General features: G+C 46.3%; 1 protein-coding gene across 1 annotated transcript in view; it reads right to left on the bottom strand.

The window, feature by feature from the left end:
* The window catches only part of vav2 (vav 2 guanine nucleotide exchange factor), a 184,192-nt gene that overhangs the window by 80,482 nt on the left and 79,684 nt on the right, over window positions 1-24,026 (bottom strand). The window contains exon 2 of the mRNA XM_056578961.1: window positions 14,181-14,249. Within this exon, the coding sequence (XP_056434936.1) occupies window positions 14,181-14,249 (69 nt within the window). The remainder of the gene's footprint in view (window positions 1-14,180; window positions 14,250-24,026) is intronic.

Genomic DNA, 24,026 nt, shown 5'->3' with positions numbered 1-24,026 from the left:
GACTGGGCATCACAGACACACCAGGCTGCCCAGGGAGGACCGGCCGGGCGCACACTGTCAACACAAACTACAGGAACCCTCAGCACGCGTCCAGCTGCAGTGTCCAACTCACAAAATAAACAAGGAACCATTTTATTTCGGAAACGAATCCGACAATGCCCACATTTCGAATAACAATCTGACAGTGAAAAAAATGAAGTGTATACTTTCGGGAAAAGACAAAATGCTGCCTGATGGCAGCGAGATATGTCGTCTCCTGTCACAACCTCAGGGAGAACCGAGGAGACGCCTTTCAACAATACGCAGCAAAACACCTTGTAACTGCTCAACTGCATGTTTCATGCACTATTACTGTTATTGTCGTTGTGTTATCACAGCCTTATTGTCTAGCATCAGTGTATTGTGTTTTGTACCATTACTTGTCATATATGTCTGTGTTACTGTTTTGCTTTGGCAATATAAGGGAACCGATTTTCCATGCCAAAGAAGCCAGAGAGTGCGAGCGCCATATGGCGGGACTACTGATAAAGACAGAGAGGGATGTGGTGGGAGTGATAAAGACATAGATTGATGGAGAGAGAGTGATGGTGGGAACGATAGAGAGTAATGGAGAGACAGAGGGCGGGAGAGAGAAAGTGGTAGGATGGAGGGAGAGAGTGAGAAACAGAAAGAGGGACAGGGAGAGAGACAAAGTGACTTGAGTGAGGTATGGGTGGGAGGAGAGAGAGAGAATGAGAGACATTGGCCGAGACTGAGTTAAAGTGGTAAGAGTTCCACATTTCCGACAGTTTGGAGGACGCTTACTAAACAGGATGTTGATCCAAGAACTGATCCCAGGGTTTATTTTATCTCCGGTCACCAGCATGTTTGTGTTTGGGTTTGTGTGTGCGTGTGTGCGTGTGCACATAATCCACACACACAAACACCTTGGGGAAGTATTGCAGCTTAAAGACTGTCACTCTGCAGGGCTTGGTCGTGAGACGAGAAAGAGACAGACAAACAGACAGACGGACGGACGGACAGAGAGAGAGACCGAAAGAGAGACAGGGAGACACAGAAACACAGAGACAGAGACATGCTATAGAAACCTGCAAGACGCTTGGCCCCAGAGCACCATATTAACTATGATACATAGATATCATACACTATCCATGTTTATCAAAGGTCTGGAGACTCGCCAGGAATAATCAACTTGACTAAGAAAACAAGCGCACCCCTTCAGATGCTCAAACCCCCTCGCCCACCGACTCCTCTGCACGGCTAGTTCTGGGACAAGGGAGTGGAAAACTATAATAGAAGCAGACAACAAACATGTAATGTATACAGCAGTAAATACAGACCATCTTATTGAGTTTCTCCTTGTTTTCTTAGCTTCACCATTTAGTCATTGAGCGAGCGCCGCAATTTAGAACGAGACGTACTTTATAATTTAAGATGATTTTCTGTATGCATTATTCATTTTATTATGATGTGTTTTACAACAGTGTGTTCCGACCAAGTGATTTGTTTGGACAAGAGCCATTCCCTGAGTGCTATAGTAGAGTGTAACAGCGCCGGGACTTTTAACTATGCATGCACCCCTCTGTGTTACAGATGGTTCCACTAACAGCAACGGCCGCAAGGTATGAACCCATCGAGTCCCACGCCACCAGCGCGACCCTGCGACAGACACTTATATCCACTGGTTGCACGATGAACGGAAAAACCACAGATAAATGTACAGGATTCAAGGTAGCACGCTTGCGGTGACGTGAACACCTACACAGAGTAGCAAGCTGGTGTGCAGGAAAATGTGTACGTGTTGCTTGGCAACAGTCCAGTCGTAGTGCAGTTGAGGATTCGTTTTTGTGGACGGAGCCAAACACATGATTAAAGTAACAAAGAAATCCAACTCTGCTGTCGCTTATTACAGTTTACTTCTAAATGGCGCTTTTTGTTAAAAACAATATCCCCCTTGAAGTCAGGATGTGATTATCTTCGGCTTATCTTCGTCTTTCTTGATGTATTCACTGATTATTATATTATTAGTAGTAGTACAAAATAACACTCGTTTTTTGCGTCTCCCTGTGGATGAACCTTTTATAAAAAGCCACTCCTGTGTTGGGTCGAATCCCATAGGACAACATCTCCACTGTCAGCCTGCAGGCAGGCGCTAATATCAGGGATATAATGGAGCGTGCTTGGCCCTTCGCTGTCACCGCCACACAGGCAAGCTCAATCCATCTCCACTGGGACTCAGCCTGCCCTGCATACCGTATACGGTGTGCATTATACTGCCCAGTGCCGGACTCTATGGATGTCCGTCGTGATCCGCTCCACACAGGAAATCGATGGCGCTGCGATAGTGCAATCGCATGACGCACATCAAGCGCATTTTAATGTATAATAACCACGTTATGCACGGTCGATGGCATTCCTGTTGATGTAATGCGTCCGCTTTGGGATGGAACCCATGCAGGAGGAAATGGCTTCCGAGACGGCATGACCAGGCATCACTACGCATGTTAGACAGATCCTGCGGGATATCATGTATCACACCCGTGTCACATATCATACCGTAACAAACGTAAGACGCACTTTAAATTGATTAAACCCAGATGAAGTATTGTGACAGAAATAGAGGACAGCAATACGGCTTGAAAGAGATACACATTTGAAATAAGATTAGCAAAAATACACAACGAGTCCCTCCAGGAACTGACAGAATCCTGAAGGGGGGGGGGGTCCGGATCCCGGGAGGGGGTCTGTCCCGATGGATCTGGGTTACTCAGCTGGCTCCAGACAGACATAGCGGCGACCCATCCAGGTCAAGAGGCGTGTGTGCGCTGCCCTGGAGCGCGTGCGGCCCCTGCCAAGAGCCTCAGTTAGCTAATGAAAAACAAACCCTGTTTTTTGGCGCAATGAGGGCAGACTCCTAAAGTGTTGAAAGGCTCTGAATAAGAGTGGAATGGCGGGCGTGCGAGGTAAGGACAGCCTGGTCTGAAGGCCTCTGAAGAGAGAGCGACATGCCGTCATGGTTTGGGTTACAGTGATTGTTGCGTGGCAGGGGGGGGGTAAAAGAGCTAACAGGCCTTGCCCGAGGGGTGTGTCAACAACAGGGGGGCTACGGTGGCAGCTGCCCCATCCCTAAAACGAGAAGGCCCTCCCCTGAGTGCTACCAAATCAGACAGTTGAGATAAGTCAAACTAAATCAAACTCAAGGCAAGAGAACATTTTGAAAAACGAAGGCTGTATACATTTGGTAATGCATTCGTTCTCTGCCAAACATAATCTGGACACGACATATTGCGTATTTCGACAGTGTGTGTAGCGGCCTGTTTAATCAGTATTAGACGGGCCTTACTCTACAATAGCAAACACATGCTCACAATGAAAGACAGCAGCGTCAGAGTGTTTGAGGCAGCGTGTTGTTGTTGTACAGACACAGGGAGGAGGAAGAGGAGCGGTTTTGGCTTTGAAGGAAGTCTGAACTTCTTCCAAAGCCTCTGGACGATCTGTAGGATTCTCCTTTATAGGAGACTACACCTCCCTCACTCTCTCTCTAGTGGCTCCCTCCCTCTCCCACATGCAGGGAAAGACAAAGAGAGAGGGAAGAGTAGAGAGAGAGAGAGAATTTAAAGAAATACAGGAAAGATGTGCTCAGGATGACACATTGCATTGTAGCGTCAGACGACAGGCAAACCAGTGTCTCAGCTGGAGCAGACAGAGCTTCATTATACTGCTCTGATCTCTGACACACAGACACACAGACACACAGACACACACACACACACACACAACACACACACACACACACACACACTCACGCAGGAGGAGGAACAGGAGTAGAGGGAAGATGAGGAGGAAGAGGAGTAGACGGAAGAGGAACAGGAACAGCAGGAGGAAGAGGAATAGGAGAAGGAAGAGGCGGGGGAACAGGAGTAGATGGAGGACGAGAAACAAGAACAGGAGGAGGAAGAGGAAGAGAGAAGGAACCAAAGAAGAAGGAGAAGGAGGGACAGAAGGAGGAGTAGGAGGACAATTTCACAAAAGCGAAGATAAGAGAATTATGAGGAGAATAAGAGATGTATGCTGGGAGGGGACACTCCCTGGTTGGTTTCTGGAACACTGGACCGCATTATGTTCTGAGTAGAGCAGTTTCGGTGGCACCGCTGGTACTGCACGGACACATACAATGGATGGGGTGTTTTCCATAGGCCTAGTACCCTATGGCATGCAGTAGTCATCCATACATAGAGAAATTGCTCTCCTATGCACACATAGGCACTCTCACGCACACATGCGTATGTATGTACACATCCACTCCAGTATAAAGACACACACATAAGCGTTAGTAAGCGTAGTAAGCGTTCTCACACAAACACCCAAAGGTAAAATGAATAAACAAACAGTCCTACTCTTACACATAGTCTTACGGCCATACAAACGATCGAACACACTTCCTGCGTGAAGATAATAGTACAATGTATTCTAAGCGGGTAATACAAATGCTGCAGCCGCAATTCAAAACAAATGAGAGGCGACGCCGAGACCGTAAAAGAAGTGAAAAGGGGGATTAAAGCAGCTCAGCGTAATGAACGCAGATAGCTGTCAGCCGAGCGTCTGACTAACAGCGGGCCTGTTAAGCACATCGCACGCTACTACGTTTACAAGCTGGGAGGGAATTAATACCGACACAACTCCTAATGCACAACGTTTTTAGTCGGGCGACCAGGGGGACCGCGTTATTCTGTCAGCTTCAATAAAAGAAGAGTTGGCACCTTTACACATTTCTAAAATGCGACGTTATGAAACAGGTGCTACAGCTATGTTTTAGGAGTGGAAAAATGGAACAGGGGGTGGTTTCAATGTGGCCTTGGAAACCTAAACTTCGGGGCCATTAGCCCTCTGAATGAATTATCCAAACGTATGATTAAAAATAGACCACTCTCTGGCTTCACTTTCTATACCGCCGCCGCTGTGGATGTCCTATTGAGTTATGCTTGATTTGGTTTTTTTGTACGCGTGTTATGTTCCTCTGACGAGTATGTCCTCCGTGCTGCTCCGTAAGCATGACATCACGTCGGACCGCCGGGAGAACGGGGTGGAGACCAGGAGCATTCTACTACGTTTGTTGTCATGGCGATGCCATGACAGTTGGTTCATGACATGTCAGTTGGTTCATGACCTGTTGTTTTTTTTCCATTATTTTGAATCAAAATGCTTTATTGGCACGATGAACAACAAAATAACTTACATTGCCAAAGCATATAACATCTCAGGCCCACAAACAGCTATGCTAACTGGCAAGAAATTACTCAATAAAATAAAAAATAATTTTCTCTTCCTCAATCCAACAAATACAACTAAGTAAATAAGCGTTCCCAACAGAGCAGTCCAGAGAACATAACCCAAGCATGAGCCAACCCTTTATACCGTACAGCGAAGACTGGGGATGACTTGACAGCAACGGGACGAGCAGAAAGCCTCCCGTTGTAAGAGTCGTGTTCCACACACCCGCCCGTCACACGGTCGCCCACCGGAGGATGTTCCAAACCGGGCCGCTCCATTAAGATGTCAGTTTACCGGGAGGGGGGAGACAGCTCCACTCACACTCCTCCACCTCTCCCACACCATCATAAACTGTGATGCCCCCTTTTAGGAAGCGGCTGGCTGGAGGTGGTTTGTAAAGATAAGAGTTTTATTGCACGGCTAAAAATAGCCCTGAGCTCTCGGTCTGTCTTGTCCGTGGTGTGGACTATAGCGTTTAGAGAGACCAGGGGGGTCCACACGTCTGAACATGGCCAAGACGATCGGCAGTCACGCCACCACAGGAAAACCCAGCCCTGGTTAAAAAGCCTCCCTTGGTGAGCTGAGATAGACATCATGTTGCTTGCATTATTTATTTACACACTATTTTTAGTGAGTGCGTGTGCGTGTGCGTGTGTGTGTGAATGAATTATAGTTATGGGTTCCATACCCATATCCTCCCTCCATCTCGCCTGCATCCATGTCTGCAGATATTCTTAAATCTAAGGATCAGACACACACACACACACACACACACACACACACACACACACACACACACACACACACACACACACACACACACACACACACACACACACACACACACACACACACACACACCTCGCCTCACCCTCATCTCCCCTTGTTACGCTTGACTGAGAGAGGGGGAGAGAGAGACACACACACACACACACACAGACACACACCTCATAAATCCACTCCACCCACTGGATCCTATTGCCGTAGGCCCATCAAGGCGTTTTCAACCGGATGCCACCTGATGATAACAACAACAACCACAACAAAAACAACATGGAGGAACATCTCACACCTCTGGTTCAGCCCCTCAGAGCTGGGGGGGGGGGGGGGGGATGGATTATGTCCGTCTCAGTGTGTTTGCATGTGTGTGGGCGTGTGTCCGGTCTGCCTGTCTTGTCGGGTATAATCTGTCTGACTGTCTTACTCTCTGTGGGTCTGTATTGCCTGTCCCTGCTGTTAGATCTGGAAGATGTGATGCGACTGTGTGTCTGTCTGTTGGGATCTTGCATCTTTACACAGGGTTAGGGTAAGGGTAAGGGTTAGGGTTAGGGTTGTATATATATACCACACCAACGCACAGATACATAAATGACTTGACAATTGCTGTACACAGATAAACTCTGTCTAACCCTATACACCCAGGGCATATGGTAAAGGGATTTAGAATATAATACATACTCATCTACATGTGATCTGTTGACCTCGCTCAGAGCTGATCTACCCTCCTCATCCTATTTGGAGGTTGGGTGTCAATGGGTTAGGATCCCATAGTGACAGTGTGTGAGTGTGTGTGTGTGTCTGTGTGTGTGTGTGTGTGTGTGTCCGATGTATGTATTAAGCGCCTATCTGGCGGCATGGCCTGCATGCAGCAAATAAACTAGGAAATCATCAACCACAATTGGGTCTGGATTCCCGATCAGAAACCTGATCCCAAAGGGAAACGGCCCCACCTCCAGAGGACGGAGACACGCTGGAGCTGAGGCATGTAACCATAACCCGAGCAGACACCGAGCGATCCCCGCCACTCCGCCAGAACAGAGTCGGAACGCCAGGGTCCTGCGGTGAGCCAGCTGTCCGCCGCAGACACCGAACCCTCGGAAATCTCTTCAAAGCCTCCCCAACGACATTAGCCCTTTCCTTCTCATGTCCTTCCCAATTCAATAAAAACCCCTCCTCCGTTGCCAAAAGTCGTGTTTGGAAGGTCAACCGGCGCTTTCTCGGTTGAACCGTAACTACCGTCAAATGCTCGGACTCCGTTTCCCATGAGGCCGATGGGCTACATGGCGGTGATGCCAGAGGGCACGGCGATGACATGACATTGATATTGTCTGATAAATAATGCAAGGGGAGGGAACAAAGGAATGTGTGGGTTGCGCAGTTCTAGAGTTGTGTACTGAAAGTGTTGCCCTGGGTCCCTTGACTTGAATATGTCACCTTGATGGACAAAATGGAGATAATTGACATGTGTGTACTTACAAAGGTCAAATTAAACTAATGAATATATTACTAAAGGTTTGGGGGTATTCTGAAGGTAAATTAATTAACTTCCAGTTTTCCAGAGAAAGACAAGAGTTTTCACGTGTCTTTCTCAGTGTACGTTTTACTATGAATCACGTGTTACAGTGCGCTGAGATGTATTACCAAAATGTAAGATTTGTATCCATTCCCACTTCAAAATGTTTCTTATTTTTGTGCTTCAGAACCTCATGTATTTCCCCAGCTATTCCTGCATCTAAGAAAATGCAAACAAACGACAAGATATGCAGCCATTTGCAAAGTGTCGACCTGTATCGACCAACCCCTCCCTCTTTGCAGCCCCCCGCCTCCCACGGACAACAATAACCTCACACACTCGACAACACAATTGATTTACCCTTTTGTAAATATGCCTACCTGGTGTTTCAGTCTTTACATTAGCCGAATGAGAGGTGATTTGTTTACTGCCATTTTGCTCCCCGACAGGAACACACCGCAGCCGAGACGAGAAGCAGAGAACAGACATTAGCTTAATGTATTTTTCTCCTGGCGTTTGCCCCTTGGGAAAAGGGCCCCGGGGGCCCCCACAGCTAGACACACCAACACAAACCAAAGGCTATAGGCCAGACGCCTAGGTATTACCGCAATGCAGGCAGCCCATTGCAGGGATTTAACCTGCGGCTTTCACAGCCCGGGATGTTGGGCGTAGACTCGCTGACCCCAATGAACCGGTCATATGGATGATATCTGAGGCTCAAACAGAGCGTGTGTGTGTTTATTTATTTCATCTCCTTTATCCCGAGAACGTGTTTTTTTTGCCGTCTCCTTCCATCTGGAGCCTGACCTTCGTGTCTCAGCTACTTAGCCTCCTTAGCTTCCACGGTCACGAACACGATGACAATGCATTGTTTTTTTCCCCCCCGAGTTCAATCTCTTAGGATGCTACATGCTACATAAGCTAAACTGTACCTGAGCGGAGAGAGGGGGTGTTGGAGGGGTGTCACAAGTATTAGGAAGAGTAGTTGGAGGGGAACGCGAAAGCAATATTATAGAGTGTCCAGGTCTGGCCCGAGCAGATGTTTCAATTACTTTAATTTCTCTCTTCCAATCTCCTATTGTCCTTAACCTATCTTTTGTCCTCTTCCCTTGCTTTGTCCTCCTTGGTCCAATTCTTTCCAACTCTATTCATGTCAAGATAAAATAAGATCAACTTCGTAAAGCCCAGAGGAGAAAGGTAGGACCTGTCGATCTGAACGGATGGTTTAACTGAACGTTGGCCTTGATAGTGTCTCAAACCCGACACTGGAGAAGATGGCTGCTGTGGACCGTTCCTTTGCCATCCTATCCCCTGCTCGGTGACATTTGGACACCGAACACAGACCCAGCCGAGCGTTGTGGGCCGACCCGACGCAGAGGGGGCGGGTTGTGGGTTTAACGGCCGGCAGAGTCCTGGATGGTGGCTCTTTATGGCAGCGAGAGGGGGTCCTGAAGCCCGCTGTGAAGGGGAGGGACCGACGGGTTTTATCTGGAGTGCGATAACAGCGGCAATAAAAGAGACAACAGCTTCAGAACAACCCACACGGACTGTGTCATAGTGGGCTACAGAACTGGTTTTATGTCACACACACACACACACACACACACACACACACACACACACACACACACACACACACACACACACACACACACACACACACACACACACACACACACACACACACACACACACACGGCTACCAAGAACAGGTCTCAAAGTTCCTCCATATGTTCTAAAACGAAAAAGAGAATCGGAAAAATAAACTCCTGACGTCAAGCCGTCTCTCCTCCACTTGATTGTAATGTGTCCTGCTCTCGCATTACCCAGCATGCCATGCTTTATGATTGCTCTTGTTCTTGTAAAAGAGACCTGTGTTATGTTTCCTGTCATTAGAACAGTGGTCATTACACACTAAATGCAGTAATAATAACTCATTAAATAATGTCACGTAGGAGGGCTCAGAGTTGAGGTCCAGAGCGAGTTAGACATTTTTGTACAAACTGTAGAGCGCAGCGTTATACACAACAGGGATTGTGTTTGTCGGGATTTAAATATATTTTTGCATGTTCACTCAGGTCCAGAAGAGAAACTCTCAACAAATCATTTATTCATAAGGACTTTTTCCCCCGTTGCCGTTCAATTCCTCAGAGCAATCCAACACTTCTTCATGAAATAATAAAAATACAAAACTCATACAAACACCCTAAAGCCCTGACACTCACACAAGCTCATTTGAATACAATTGTGGACTTTATTCTCCTATCATTATTAGGATAGATGGGAGAGATGACTCTGGCTTTTTCAAAACGGCTTCTTCTAGACATTTGTAAAACATGCCAAAGCGTTAGATATTAAGTTATAAAATAACTTTATGGAAGCCCAGAGGAGGTTCTTGCCTTCCTGGTTTTTGCAGCGGAAGTAATGGAGAGCCGCGTTAAACCAATGATCTGTGAGGTATTACCGCACATAAACTAGCAGAGATGCTGCACCAGCTTTACTCACGCTATCTCTGTCAACATAAGTCTTTCCACTGGTGAGGAAGTCTTCAACGGCCATTCTAAAAAAAACAACAGCTCTGCCTTTAATGTCATTAGAACACGCAGTCCCGTGGTTTTCCTTGGGGCATTTTTTGCGTATCTTTTGGTTTCTTATGCTCAATGATAATCTGTCGCGTCTTCATACATTGCACATTGTAGCCCAATTAAACAGGAGCTACGCTGTCCTCTTGAGACACACTTCACGTTGAATCCAGGAAAAACAAACCCCTATAGGATCCAAAAGAGCCCTGGAAGAGTGGCAGTGAGAGAGCCAGCCTGCAGTGGGTCTGCAGGGAATAATAACCGAGAGGTGTGTGTGTGCATGTGTGTGTGTGTGTGTGTGTGTGCATGTGTGTGTCTGTGTGTGTGCTGTGTGCCTACTACCTTCATCCACGTCGTTATATTAACAGAGTATGTCTGCAGTTAACTAGGCACACAACCACTTTCATTAGGGCGGGTAGGCTGTAATAAAAACACACGACTTACACCGGACCTTGTACTCTAACTTTGATCCATCATAAGTCATTACCGGCATGTAGCTTAGTGTAAAACCATCTGTCTTCAGGGAAGCCCCACTGAGCTGCCAGCCCTTTCATGTTCCACCTCCGGCCTTCTTGTCCTGCGTTACACAACCTGTCTGTCTCATGTCCCTCCACAGCCTCTCTAACAGCTTCACCCACACCACCCCTCAGACCTTTTCTTCTGAAAGAATACTATACTGTTATCATCCAGCATCACTCTGATCATGTTAGTACTGTACCGGCCTAGAGGAGGTTCAAATAGAAGAAGCCCAGGGATACTTTCAGTTCTCTCACGTTCATCATTTCCGTCAAATTTTCTTTTTGTTTTGCAGGTATCACAAAGCATAATCGCAATCTTTACCAGTAGCCCGTGGAACGATCCTGAAGGTAACTAGGTACTGTGTAAGAAAGTGAAAGACGCTTCTTCTTCCTTTAGATCTCTGACCTCCGGTACGACTTTGGGAGACTCCACTAAACAGCTGTTAAGAGCCCTAGGTGTGTTGGTGTTTTCATATGCATGTGTGTGTGTGAGGATTTGTCTGTATGTGAAGGGGTGTGTGTGTGTGTGTGTGTGTGTGTGTGTGTGTGTGTGTGTGTGTGTGTGTGTGTGTGTGTGTGTGTGTGTGTGTGTGTGTGTGTGTGTGTGTGCGCGTGCGTGCGTGGATTTGTCTGTATGTGAAGGGGTGTGTGTGTGTGTGTGTGTGTGTGTGTGTGTGTGTGTGTGTGTGTGTTCGTGAGTGTGTGTGCATGTGCGTGTGACTGTGTGTGATGAAGGGTGGGTGTGGGTGCATGTGCATGCGTAGGGGTGACTGTGTGCATGTGTGTGGAGGGCTGAGACCACGTGTGCGTGCGTGCGTTGGTAAAGTGTGTGTGTGTCCAGGGAGATAGTACAACCCATTAAAAATAAATGAAAAGTATACAGAGATACGCCACCTGTGGAGCTCCAAAAGCCACAGAGGGAAACAGAGAGAGCACTATTCTGTTTGAACAAATCAAAGCGATCAAACAGTCCACGGAGAGGGGGACCGGTCGAGAGCGAGGGAAGGGTCTCTGGGAGAATTACCCCTGACAGCTTTTACCCTCCTGTGTCAATAGGCTGTGTTTGTGTGGCCATGGTCTCTCTGTTTGCTCAGAGTCGCCTGTTGCAACATGCAAGTGTGCCAGCTCTCCTTTTTGACCCATCTGGTACGCCGTAGATAGCTTGGGTCTAGCGATAGATTGGCCGAATGGCACAGTAGGGTACAATAAAAGCGATCTATTTCTTTTCCATGGTAGCTGAATAAAGATTTTTGGGGTTAAATGGCTTTAAATGAAACTGCAGTGAATTGAAATGTATGTATGCATCGTCAAAACCGATCAACGTGTGATGGTGTGCAGGCGGCCTATAGTTCCATTATGATTCATGACAGAACAAGACACAATCACGGGACCGTAAAGGGAACATTTCATCATATGTACATGGATTCAGAAACTGTTCCATTTCATAGTATGGCTATGAATATTATGAAATGTAATCTAGGATCGACTTTAATCCAATGACATCGATTGGTACTTGTCTTTGCACTTTAAAACACTGTTCCATTCTATGAACACAGATTTTACAATATGAACGTTAAGGAATTACATGAAGACTTTGCTGACAAAACGATGCTGGCGTGTTTCCACAAAAAAGGCTTTTACTCCCCTAATTTCTGTCTTACTTTTCATTCAAACGGATGGTAAACAATCCTGACAGTAGAGACGGACTGGGATAAACAAGCATTACCACCCGCGTCGACCAATAAACAGAGCGATAGCAGAGTCTCATAACCTCAACATTGTGTTCTTGACCGGCCAGTTGGTTCTTGGAAGACAAAATCATTCCGCAAGCAATTTGGCCCGGGACACTGAAATAGTACTCCACTTCCCTATTCTCGGCAGGGGGAACGAAAAAGAGAGCAGAAAGCAGGGAGAGTCAGCATTTTTCATCTGGGCTAACCCTGGGAGCAGCTGTGATGGAGGAAATAACCCATTTTGTATCGGATTGGATTCGTCTGTGAGAAAACAGATCCGATTTTCTGTGAATGTATCGGGTCTTTCGATTGAGTGGAATATTGCAGAGTGATATAAAAAGCATGGAACAAACCGTTTTCATTACTTAACACACAACGCAATTCACACAGGCAGACATGAGGGCTGAACACCTAGAACTCTCTTAATCAAAGACATCCAAGACCCTCTTGGGTGAGTTCCAATATCTAACTTTGAACTGAGTTGGGCTGCAGGGGTCCCACGGTCCAACACAGAGCCGGGCGGTGCGGGGGGGAGGGGGGGGGGCATCTGTCTTGGTTACAGCAGACAGGCTCTGGGTCAGACAGGCTCTCCCTAACTTCCATTCACTCTTTCTTTCCTTTCTCCTCAATAACCTTTTTGTATCAAAGTTCAGTGGGTTAAGCACTCTCCCTGTCTTTCACTCCACTTTAATACATCCCACTCTGGTTTAGCCCTCTCTACCAAGCCCGTCTCTCCCTCTCCCCTCTCTCTCCCACTCTGTCCAGTCCACAGCGGTTGTGAAGGCTGCCACCACAAGAACAACAACCCTCCATCTCAAAAATAATTGCAGGGTTCGCCTTTAACATTACTGTCCCCATTATCATTCCCACATTTCAGCAGACACAAACAACACATTCTTCTCTCTAACCAGCATTCGTTACATTTTTGTTTTGTCTTTCTACCGTCTGTCATCGGGAAGGCGTATATATTCGTCTGTATATCCGATGATGATAATATCTGGCAGAATAACTAAAGCCACAGCTGCAGCATAATAGAAAAAAAACTCCCCCACTCCACGCAGCGGGTTGCCGGAGAGGGCTAATAAGCCATTAATTATTTAGAGATGAATAGCATCCGAAGCATGTGTAGCACGCATCGAGTAGCGTCTCAATTACAGCGGCGCGATAAGCTAATCTCTCTAGTCCTCTATGTCGCTCTCGCTGGATCTGCATGGGACTCTTATCTCGGGGATGTCTGGGCTTAGAGGAGCACAGGTGCAGGTACACATGGTACACACACACACACACACAAACTCAAATATGCACACTCACTCAAATATGTGCACAGACACACACACACACAAACCGGTGGAAGCACAAAAGACACTTGCACACACACACAGACAGACGCATTCTAACCAATGCTCGCACACACACACACGTTCATCCAAATACCGACAGGAGTGTTCACACACACACACACACACACACACACACACACACACACACACACACACACACACACACACACACACACACACACACACACACACACACACACACACACACACACACACACACACACCAGGGAGTCACATTAAGAAGGGGTGGAGGTAAAGGAGAAGGAGGAAGTGTGTGTGTGGGGGGGGGGGGGGGGGGCAGTGCCACCTAAACAGGGGGAGGGGCCAGAGGGGGGACGGTTTGCGGGGGGGGGGGCGAGCTGAGAGACACAATACAAGCTAAGTGAATCCATTAATAGTGGAGTAAGAGGAGCCATGCATTATTAAGCAGACCATTATCCTACATCAGCCCTCACGCTGTGCGGCCTGGCTGCTGACCCCGGCTGGGGGAAACCTCCTCCTGTGTTTACCTCCTGAAGAGCACAACCCACACTGCACCACACCGAGAGCCCAGTGGGCTGGGGCTGGCTGTGAGGGGGGGTCTAGTGGTGGCTAATCCTATAGCAGAAGAGGAGGATGCTTCTTCACTACACAACTTGGATCTTCTAGTGTGTGTGTGTGTGTGTGTATGTCACTTCACTTCATTCATAGATATAGATTACAAAAGTGTGTGTGTGTGTGTGTGTGTGTGTGTGTGTGTGTGTGTGTGTGTGTGTGTGTGTGTGTGTGTGTGTGTGTGTGTGTGTGTGTGTGTGTGTGTGTGTGTGTGTGTGTGTGTGCGCGTGTTAATGTCACTTCACTTCAATCATGGATATAGATTTCAATAGAGAGAGTGTGTGTGTGTGTGTGTGTGTGTGTGTGTGTGTGTGTGTGTGTGTGTGTGTGTGTGTGTGTGTGTGTGTGTGCACACACTTTGTTGAAATGTACTATCTCTGATGAAACAACAATGCGACACTACCATTACCAAAAACAATCCCTGAAGCTATTCTGCATTCTGTCGAGTTGTTTTTCTAAGAATCTCGTTGTGCTGAGTTACATCGTAGCTAATCCAATTTGTATGCACATGCTTTTACTGTTCTCAGCCTCACTCGTAAGGTGGCAAATACACATACAAAAACACAAACAACAGATATGCCAGAAAACAAGAGACACACAGCCATTCACACAAACACAATTGTGTGACATTTGGGGTGTCGTTTTTGTAAGGACAATGGAAGGTGATCTCAGCGGAAACATATGTCTTAGTCCTAATCCCCCATATCCCCCTCCTCTGACTGGATGAGGTCAGGCCAGCAGCGACCATTCTTAAGCTCAGCCAGGCAGTCTCGATTTCACCTTTCTTCATCCAATTAGTAACACAATAATATCTAATGGACGAGGACGGAGCGCTTTTTTCCCTGATGATTCAGCTTGTTTGCTGAAGTCGTAAAAGAATACAAGGTCAGGGGAACCGAGAAGGGATAACAAGGGAAGTGGAATTCGACTTTGCGGCCGGTTTTAAAGATGTGGTCAGGAACCGGGAACAGAACGAACGGAACCAGCTCTCTTTGTGACCCCAGAGAAGAGAGGCTGTTACTGACGTCCCGCCTGACAGAGGCTTAGCCAGCTATTAAAAACACTAGCGTCAATGCTAACACCAACACGAGGTAATAAACATGGTGAACAAAACATGGATAAGTAACTAGAGCTGGAAATTATAATCTCAAACTCGTTTTAACATATTGTATTTAATACAGTAGGCTAAAATGACCCAAGCTAAAGTTGCGGGAGATATCAGACCAGGTCTTCACAGTTAAAAGAAGCAGTGTGTGTGTTTGCTTGTGATAAATATTTCGCAACTTCCATCAGTATAAAGAATGCTGAAGGACAAATTTTAATAAATTCTGTTTCGATTAAAACATTTGTAAATAGAAAGCTTTGCGAGTGTTGAGGTTGGCTGAGACTCATCTGTTTTCAAAATGCTGAGTCATCATTGTGTAATTACTGTTACCGAGGCTACACAAGGCCATCCTCTTCTGAAGGCAGCACAACTGATAAAAACACCTATTACAGCTTATGACTCACCAACAAAGTTTTCATGCACCAGGCAAATCAAAAAAGTTGATTTGCACACCCACATAAAATATAAAGTTGCTGAATTCTGTTCCACTTTTATAGCGTTCCCTCATATCACTGCAGGGAAAATGGAGAAATGCAGAAAATCTGGCAAATGAGCCAGTTTATATTTGCTAGATAGAGAATGCCAATTTATAAAGTCCCACTGCTCATATCTCAACTCGATTGTCACGCACATGACATAACATAAATTACTTATCTTAATTCAACTATTTTTCCCCTCATTGAATGGGCTCACACACATGGCAGTTGGTTAGGGAGCTAATTAGGATTAGCCCGCCAAAAGTAAACGGAAAACATGGATTAAATAATGCAAGACAGTTGCTAGGCGACTTGAAAATGAATTGCACATACATTTCTGAATTTGATTGATTTTGATAGGATTCCAAGGATCATGATCTAGCATATTTTATTTGCAATAAAACCAGTAATGCGATAACTGTCAGTGTTGAAGGACAGTTAAATCAAACGATGTAAGCAACTTACAGAGTTAAGCTTTTTTTCAGAACTCCTGGGACTGCAGCAGTGATAAAAAGGCTTTAATACTATAATACATGAATCATATATTATTTATCCATTCTATTTATTCTGTCAGGATCGCTCTCGCACACATCAACATGGATAAACTCCACGCAGCACCGGGGAGATGGACAGTTGGTGGTAGCAGACGGTGTATTTCTCTCTCCCTTTCTCATTTCATTCCAGGACAGATTCATCTTTTTTCTCCCTCCCTGTCTCTCTTCTCCTCATATCTCTTTTTCGCAGAACTCTACGAAACACTCAATTCCCCCTCCCCGATGTCCGGAGAGTGGCTCACGAGGAGATTCCAGACGGAAGGGAAATTACAAACGGCCGATTCTGTGTAGAATAAATTCCATATTCAGACTTATCTCTTCGCTGCTACCCGTCCATCACAGAGAGGGAGAGAGAGAGGAGGGGAGAGGGAAGGCATTTTCGGGGGAGCGGTATAGAGTGTGGTGGTCGGGCGCAGATAAAGACGTCTATGCCTTTTCTTATGGCCCTCTGGGAGGAAGAGAGAGCAGGGACAGAATTGAGTTTGTTTTTCCATTGGGGTTGGAGTGCTGGTGGTTTACCGGCCTGGTAACACAATAACACTGACGCTTGAATGCTAATAGCATTAACATTAGCATAGTGCCATAATGTCACGAGAGGAGTGGATGGAGGTGTTAGCTAAATCTATAACAGCTAAAAGCTGCCTAGCAACAGTGGAATGTTTAGGATCCCCATGACGATACATTTAAAAAAAAACATTTAAAAACCTTTCTACGAGACAATTAGCTGAGTGCTAACGGATAGACGTTTTCTCCCAAATGGAGTTTTAACCGAGCCAGTTTCTACTGAGAGCCGAGTGATAAACGACTTTAGTCTGAGGAGCATGCTGCTGCTTTATCGCTAGAAGACAGCCCTACAAATTAGAGCACAGCCGTGCTAATTGTGTGAGTGTGTGTGCATGCGTGCATGTGTGCACATCCATTTGTGTGCTTGCGTTTGTTTGCATTTGTGCGTGTGCGTGTGCGTGTGCTCCATGTCTCCCACCCCATCCAGGCTACCCAGCAGCCTCCTAGTGCCATCCATCCAGACAGGCCCCGTCTGCCCCCAGATAGGGCTTCATTACATTAGACAGGGAAACTTCATTAGCCAACCCAGCCTCCGTAAAGCACACATTAGGCCCAGAGAACGCCATACATGAACGTGAGCGGAACCCAAACGAACTTGGAAGAAAAGAGAAAACCAAAGAGACAGAAAGGCCGCAAGAGGATTAACCATTTGTCAATTGTTTCCCCAAAACTTTGATTGTATGGGGTTTTGTATTTTTTAAACAAATTGCATCACTCTGCAAGAGGTTCATTTCCGTGGGTTTGTTAATGTGTTATAAAAAGGATTTTTATAGCCCATAACAAATGGCTTAATGAAGAGCTTAATGTCGTCCCAGCAGTGGTGAGTGTGTAAAACAGACTTCAGCTCGTGACGTTCTTCAAACCTACGGCTGCCTTTTATAGCTGCTGCGCGCAGGGAAATAAAAGAGTGCATGTGACAGCGCATGTGTCATCATATGAGTAAACGCACCGAGCCATGCACTAGGATGTGCCATATGCACACACACAGAGACTAACCTCTCATCTCAGTACGAGTCACTGAATCATGACGCACCCCCTATGTCCCAAGTTACACACTAAGAGGGGCCAGAGTTCTCCAATATCCGCTCTAAACCTCAATCTCTGGGGTCAAACCATCGCATCAAACACACTAACACACCACACACGCAGAGAGTGTGAGAAGCTGGGAAGGGGGCCGTGGATGGGTCTCAAGTTATTTTGTTCAGATGGAGAACGGCAATCGCTCTGAGACTGAGGTGAGTAATGACCCGTACACAACTGACCCCGCGGTGTGATTCTGTTCCCGCGACCAAGCTGTTTGGGTTGCGGGGGACAGATCGGCTCGTCCTGCTCCAACGTGCCATATCGTCGCCCACAGAGGGAAGGACGGATGTTAAACTGATGGAGTTAGGAGCCAGTCCTCTATAGAGTACCTACTTTTTGAAAAACAAATTGAACCTGAGATAGTGAAGTTTGAAAGTCCAATCAGGGCTCAAATTTCAGTCCAAGGGTCTAAAAGTTGGCCCAATAAATACATAGGCTATGTCGATTTATTAACACAAATCAATACAAATAAACAAAACAAAACAAAAAACTTGACTAAAGAACAGAATTCTGAATAGTTTGTTCTTCAGACGATTTATCAACCGAACGAGTACACATGTTAGATCAACAGCTGGACGCAAAGAATCAATAATATATTGGCTAGGGGGGCCCCTAGAGGGGGGAGAGATTCAGAAGGGCAGGGCCTCGTTGGGCCCTAACGAGCTGCCTCGTTAAGGTACAGAGGAGGATGGATGGGGAGGGTAAACGAGAGAGACAGGTGTATATGTGTGTGTGAGAGAGAGACAAAGGGAAACACAGAAAAACCAGTGAGTCCAGCGTTGTTGTTGTGAGTCTGCTCAGGCTATCTAAACCTGCACCTACTGCACATCCATGCTTCAGAATGCAGCGGTGATACACATGCCAGCCTGGCAAAGGAACAGAGGCTGTGAGAGGAATCGCTAGGGATCGGTGAGGGGCCTGGGGTTGCAGCTGTGATGTGCAGTGCTGGGGGGCCCCGAGGAGGAGGCCCCACAGAGCAAGTAAGTGATTCCAATAGGCACCGGAGCTAGGGGGGGCGCATTGATTTGTTAGCCTGCTCTGGCTCTGTAAACAGTCCATGGTTTTATGTTGCCTCCCTTGTGTTTGTTCTTTTCCCATGGTTTCTTTCTCTCTCTTGTTCTCTCACTCCAACTATATCTCTCTATATTTTCCTTCAGCTTTCACTTTTTTGCGTCTTATTTTCTCTCCCTCTCTTCATCAGTTATTCCCTTTACTTTAAATGATGGTGGAATTCCTTCTACCTTTATATATATTTAACAGTCCATCTCTCTAACTGTCTTTCTCTCCATCTCTCTCTTTCTCTCCCTCTCTGTATCCGTCTCCCCCCTCCCCCCCAATTTGTCCCATGCTGGTTCAGCTATTTGGTTGAGGTTGGATTTAAAAAGAGGAAGAGGGGAGGAGGAGGAGGATGGAAGCAGGAGGAGCAGAGGGGGTTAGAGGAATCGATCAAGAGAACACAGAGTAAAGTCGAGCCAAAGCTCTCGCCACAATGACTGCTCTCTAATTACGGGAAACCCACTGGCAACACCACGCAGGCACAAACACAAACAACGCACCGTGTGCCTACATAGACCCAAATAGCTCGTTATCTACTGTCCTCTCCTGTCCGCCCCCACACACTCACACACACTCTCAGACACACACATAGAGTTCTGAGACCAGCTCAAAAGTAGTACAATAAACATATGTTAGCACTCTCATAAACACCCTTTACACGTGCAGAAAAAAAAACATACACCCACACAAACATACACACACAAAACACAGGAATGTGCACAGAAACACACACACACACAGACACACAAACACACACACACACAGTTCAAAGGGCTGACAGACTGCGAGGAGGCGTCTGTGGTGAGAGAGAAAGTATCAACGGATTGAGAATTCATACACACACTACATAGAAATATTTGTGTTTGTGTGTGTGTGTGTGTGCGTGTGTCATGCTCCCTGACCTAAACATGTGATCCAACATCCTCCCCACAGCTCATCAAGGTCACCCTCGGACCCCTCCCTCATCCAACCCCCTCGGCCAATCACAGCGGCCCAGACATGTCCCCGGGGACTATCAACACGCAGGTTACGGCGGTTCAATCCAATCCCATGCAGAGACAATCCGATTTTCCCAGCAAGCTCAGAGTAGACCCGTGTGGTCTAGTAGGGCACTCAGGGGCCGAGATAGGCCCCCCTACTGTCGAGTAATGATAGCCCACCACTGCGCAATAGTCCATCCACCCCATGTGAGCGTACCTCCACACAGCGATGAGTCCATTTGACTGACGGTTTTTAATAATATTTCTATATCTCTCGCCCCCGACCCTCCCCCGCTCCCTTTGTCTTGAAGAATTCTCCGTGTGTTTGCCTTTATCTGTTTTTTCACCATCGTCCTTTCGGTTATTAAACATACTGTATGATATTAGATCATATACTATCGCATATGTCATTCAAATAAAGTACAGTAATTTAGAACGCTGCATATGCCCGTCAACAACGAGGGGTCGTTCTTTAATCCCGATATATTAGACATGTTTGACACGTGAGCTCATATTTACAGCATTCCCCCAAAAAGCAACGCACAGGGAACAGAGTTACATGACCTCCAGGAGCAGGTAGGGGCTAGCGGGCATCTTGGTCAAGGATGCTAATGACTTGGGACTATAATGGCCGCATTCTCTCCCTCTCTCTCCTCCTAAACCCTCGGCTAGTCATACCCTTGTCAAATGGTCAGGGTAACGTTAATATGTTTTTGATTAAATATCACCACAGAGCCAGTGAGCGGGAGCAGATGGAGTGTGTCTGAGGGACCTCAGCAGGGGAGCGGATTCATCTCCAGCACCGCCCCGGAATACTAAAGAGATACGAGGTCTGGGAGACGTGGGGACGCAGCCTGGGGAGAGAGGGACCGGATTAAACACAGGTTAGTGTCGATAGCAGGCTGGGAAACATGTGAGTCTTACTGGGGGGGGAGGAAGAGAGAGAGAGAGCGAGAGCGAGAGAGAGAGAGAGAGAGAGAGAGAGAGAGAGAGAGAGAGAGAGAGAGAGAGAGAGAGAGAGAGAGAGAGAGAGAGAGAGAGAGAGAGAGAGAGAGACAGAGACAGAGACAGAGACAGAGACAGAGAGAGACAGAGACAGAGACAGAGAGAGAGGGAGAGGGAGAGAGAGAGAGAGAGAGAGAACACAAGAAGGATGGATAAAAAGAAGGGAGTGAGTGAGTGAGTGAGTGAGGGAGTGGGTAAGTGAATGAGATATAACTGACAGATATAACTATTCCATCTGGTTCAAAATACTGATCCATCGTCAGAGCAATTCTACTATAAGGTAGCGACTCCAACTCCTACCATTCGAAGCCCTGCATTACCACGAGGTGAGGCTGGTCCTGGACTCACCTCCTCTCACAGCACCAGGCCTCAGGCCAGCCTTCGCAAAGTCTCAACAAATTATAGTGCAAGAAAAAATAAAACGCTGATGTTATTTGGCTCCAAACAGACACAGTGGCTCACTATTTGACCACAGTGACCTAGACCAGGGAAGGCATCATGAACAGACTCACTGACCACAGCCTGGCCATAGAGCCTGGCCGACAACAACAGAACTACCTGGCTGGGTACAATCTGCTGCCCACAGAATGAGGTGAGGACAGAGCCACGTCTCGTGCTACACTGTAGCCTTTGTGAACCCCCATGAAACAAGTTCAAAAGAAATCATGAATACGAAAAGAAAAATCCAATCACTCTGACCATATCAATACACAACATTTACTCTGAGAAAATACTGTTATTGCCTCAGAAACAGCTGAATATGCCAGAGCAAACACAGCCAAAGAGAAGATCAGCAGTACACATGGAGTTGGTTCATCCCTCACATCATTTTTCTTTTATCTGTTTTCTTGTAAACCATTCCTCTATCAATTTATTTATTCTTCGCTTTGCAAGATGACTTTTTTTTTTTTCATGCCAATTAAGCTCATTTGAATAGGAGAGAGAGCGAGAGAGCGAGAGGAGAGACAGAGAGAGAGCGAGAGAGAGAGAGAGAGCGAGAGAGTGACAGAGAGAGACAGAGAGAGACAGAGAGAGCGAGAGAGCGAGAGCGAGAGATCGAGAGTGTGAGAGACAGACAGAGCAGTCAACCATCTTGGCTCTGACATCCTCTCTCTAGGGGGCCTTAGTATTATGGAGATGGGCGCCATGTTTGTCCCAGAGGGGCGCGAGGGCCGGGGCAGTGGGCCGGGGCACCAACAGTCCATATGTGGCTCAATGACAGGCCCCTGCAGTCCCCTCTCTCGGTGCACAACATTCATTACGGCACCACAGGTTATTAAAAATGCACACAACACATTAAACACACAGACGGTGTGGGATGGCTCTGCGTTGTGGTATCTGAGGGGAGAAGTCTGAAGAGAGAAATGCTAATTCAACCGTTAATTGATCCGCCTTATCTCTGTGGAATCTTTTGGGCGATGGGGGGCTGTTTTGTTAAGAGAACAGCCTCATACAACGTCTGTCTAGGACAGTCTGACCTTCAGACTGACAATACATTTAACAACATTACACAACTCCTACTGCTAATTGTCTTCACATTTTTATACAATTAATCTTAAGCTAATTATCTTGCTAATTGCGAAAGAAAAAAATTGAAGATCAAATGTCAGACTAGCTATTCATCTAGTCCAATTACCATGAGTTGATATGCTAACATAATTAAATAGGAATATTAAATCCATATTATGTATAATAAAATGATCATGGCATTAATGACATAGCTAATGCACTTACCGAATCCAGACCCTTTTTCTAATGAAGTTATATAATAGACACGTTTGCAGTTGGTGGAGACATTAACCCAAAGCCTCTTTCAATTATTTGACTGCACGCATGACTTTGCATGGTTGGCCCTGCTTGGAATAAAACCCCTCACACTGGCAGGGTCTACAGCGTGCTCTAGCAGTTCACACAGGGACATGTCCCATCCAAGTCAGTGATGAGCTACTGTGGAAGCACCAGGCTTCTAAAGCACATAAATCACTCAAATTACGATCACCCCCCCTTTGGGCCCCAAGAGTGGTGAATAATAAATACATTTACATTAAGTCATTTAGCAGGCGCTGAGTCTTGCATTCAACAATCAAGGCTAGTCCAAACAAAATGGATTCCAACAGTTAATCACTCCAACAGTGTGCCTCAGAACAGAATTAAATGACTATATACAAAGAGGATAGAGAAAAAGGAGGAGGAGGAGGAGGAGGAAGAGGATGAGGAAGATTAGGAGCATGAGTAGGAAAATAATGAGGAGATGCAAAGGACGAAGATAAAGAAGAGGAGGAGGAGGAAAAGGAGGAAGAGGAGGATGAGCATGGAGAGGAGGTGTCATATGAATAGGTGTTTGTGTTCATAAATGGTGTATTGGTCGTTAGGCAAACATGTTGCATCAGTTCCCTGTGTACCAACACACATCGATGGGGCAAAGAGACTCTTATCTGCTGCCCTGGGCTGGCACACTGCCACCACAGCACTCAAGGCTGAGCAACAGCGCTAAAGTACACTGTGTGTGTGTGTGTGTGTGTGTGTGTGTGTGTGTGTGTGTGTGTGTGTGTGTGTGTGTGTGTGTGTGTGTGTGTAAAAAAAATGTCTTGTTGACTTATTCATCTCCATCACATTTTAAACGCAGTAGCAGTTTGGGAAATTCTGTTCCAGATTTTAAATATATATTTTTATCTTATTAAAATAGGGTAAAATGTGTTCAAGCTGTGTATCAACATATCTTAAAGATGTGCGCACAAATTCAAACAAGTGAACATGTTAAAAATATCAAACTTACGTTTCGTACAAAGCAACTCGACTGAATATAGCCAAGCTAACATGGATGCTCAGATTACTCAATAATTTCACTATCCAATCAGGAATATAATTTAAC

This window comes from Gadus chalcogrammus, chromosome 19 (genome assembly GCF_026213295.1).
Source record: "Gadus chalcogrammus isolate NIFS_2021 chromosome 19, NIFS_Gcha_1.0, whole genome shotgun sequence".
NCBI classification, from domain to species: Eukaryota; Metazoa; Chordata; class Actinopteri; order Gadiformes; family Gadidae; genus Gadus; species Gadus chalcogrammus.
This window is presented reverse-complemented; position numbering and strand designations above follow the sequence as displayed.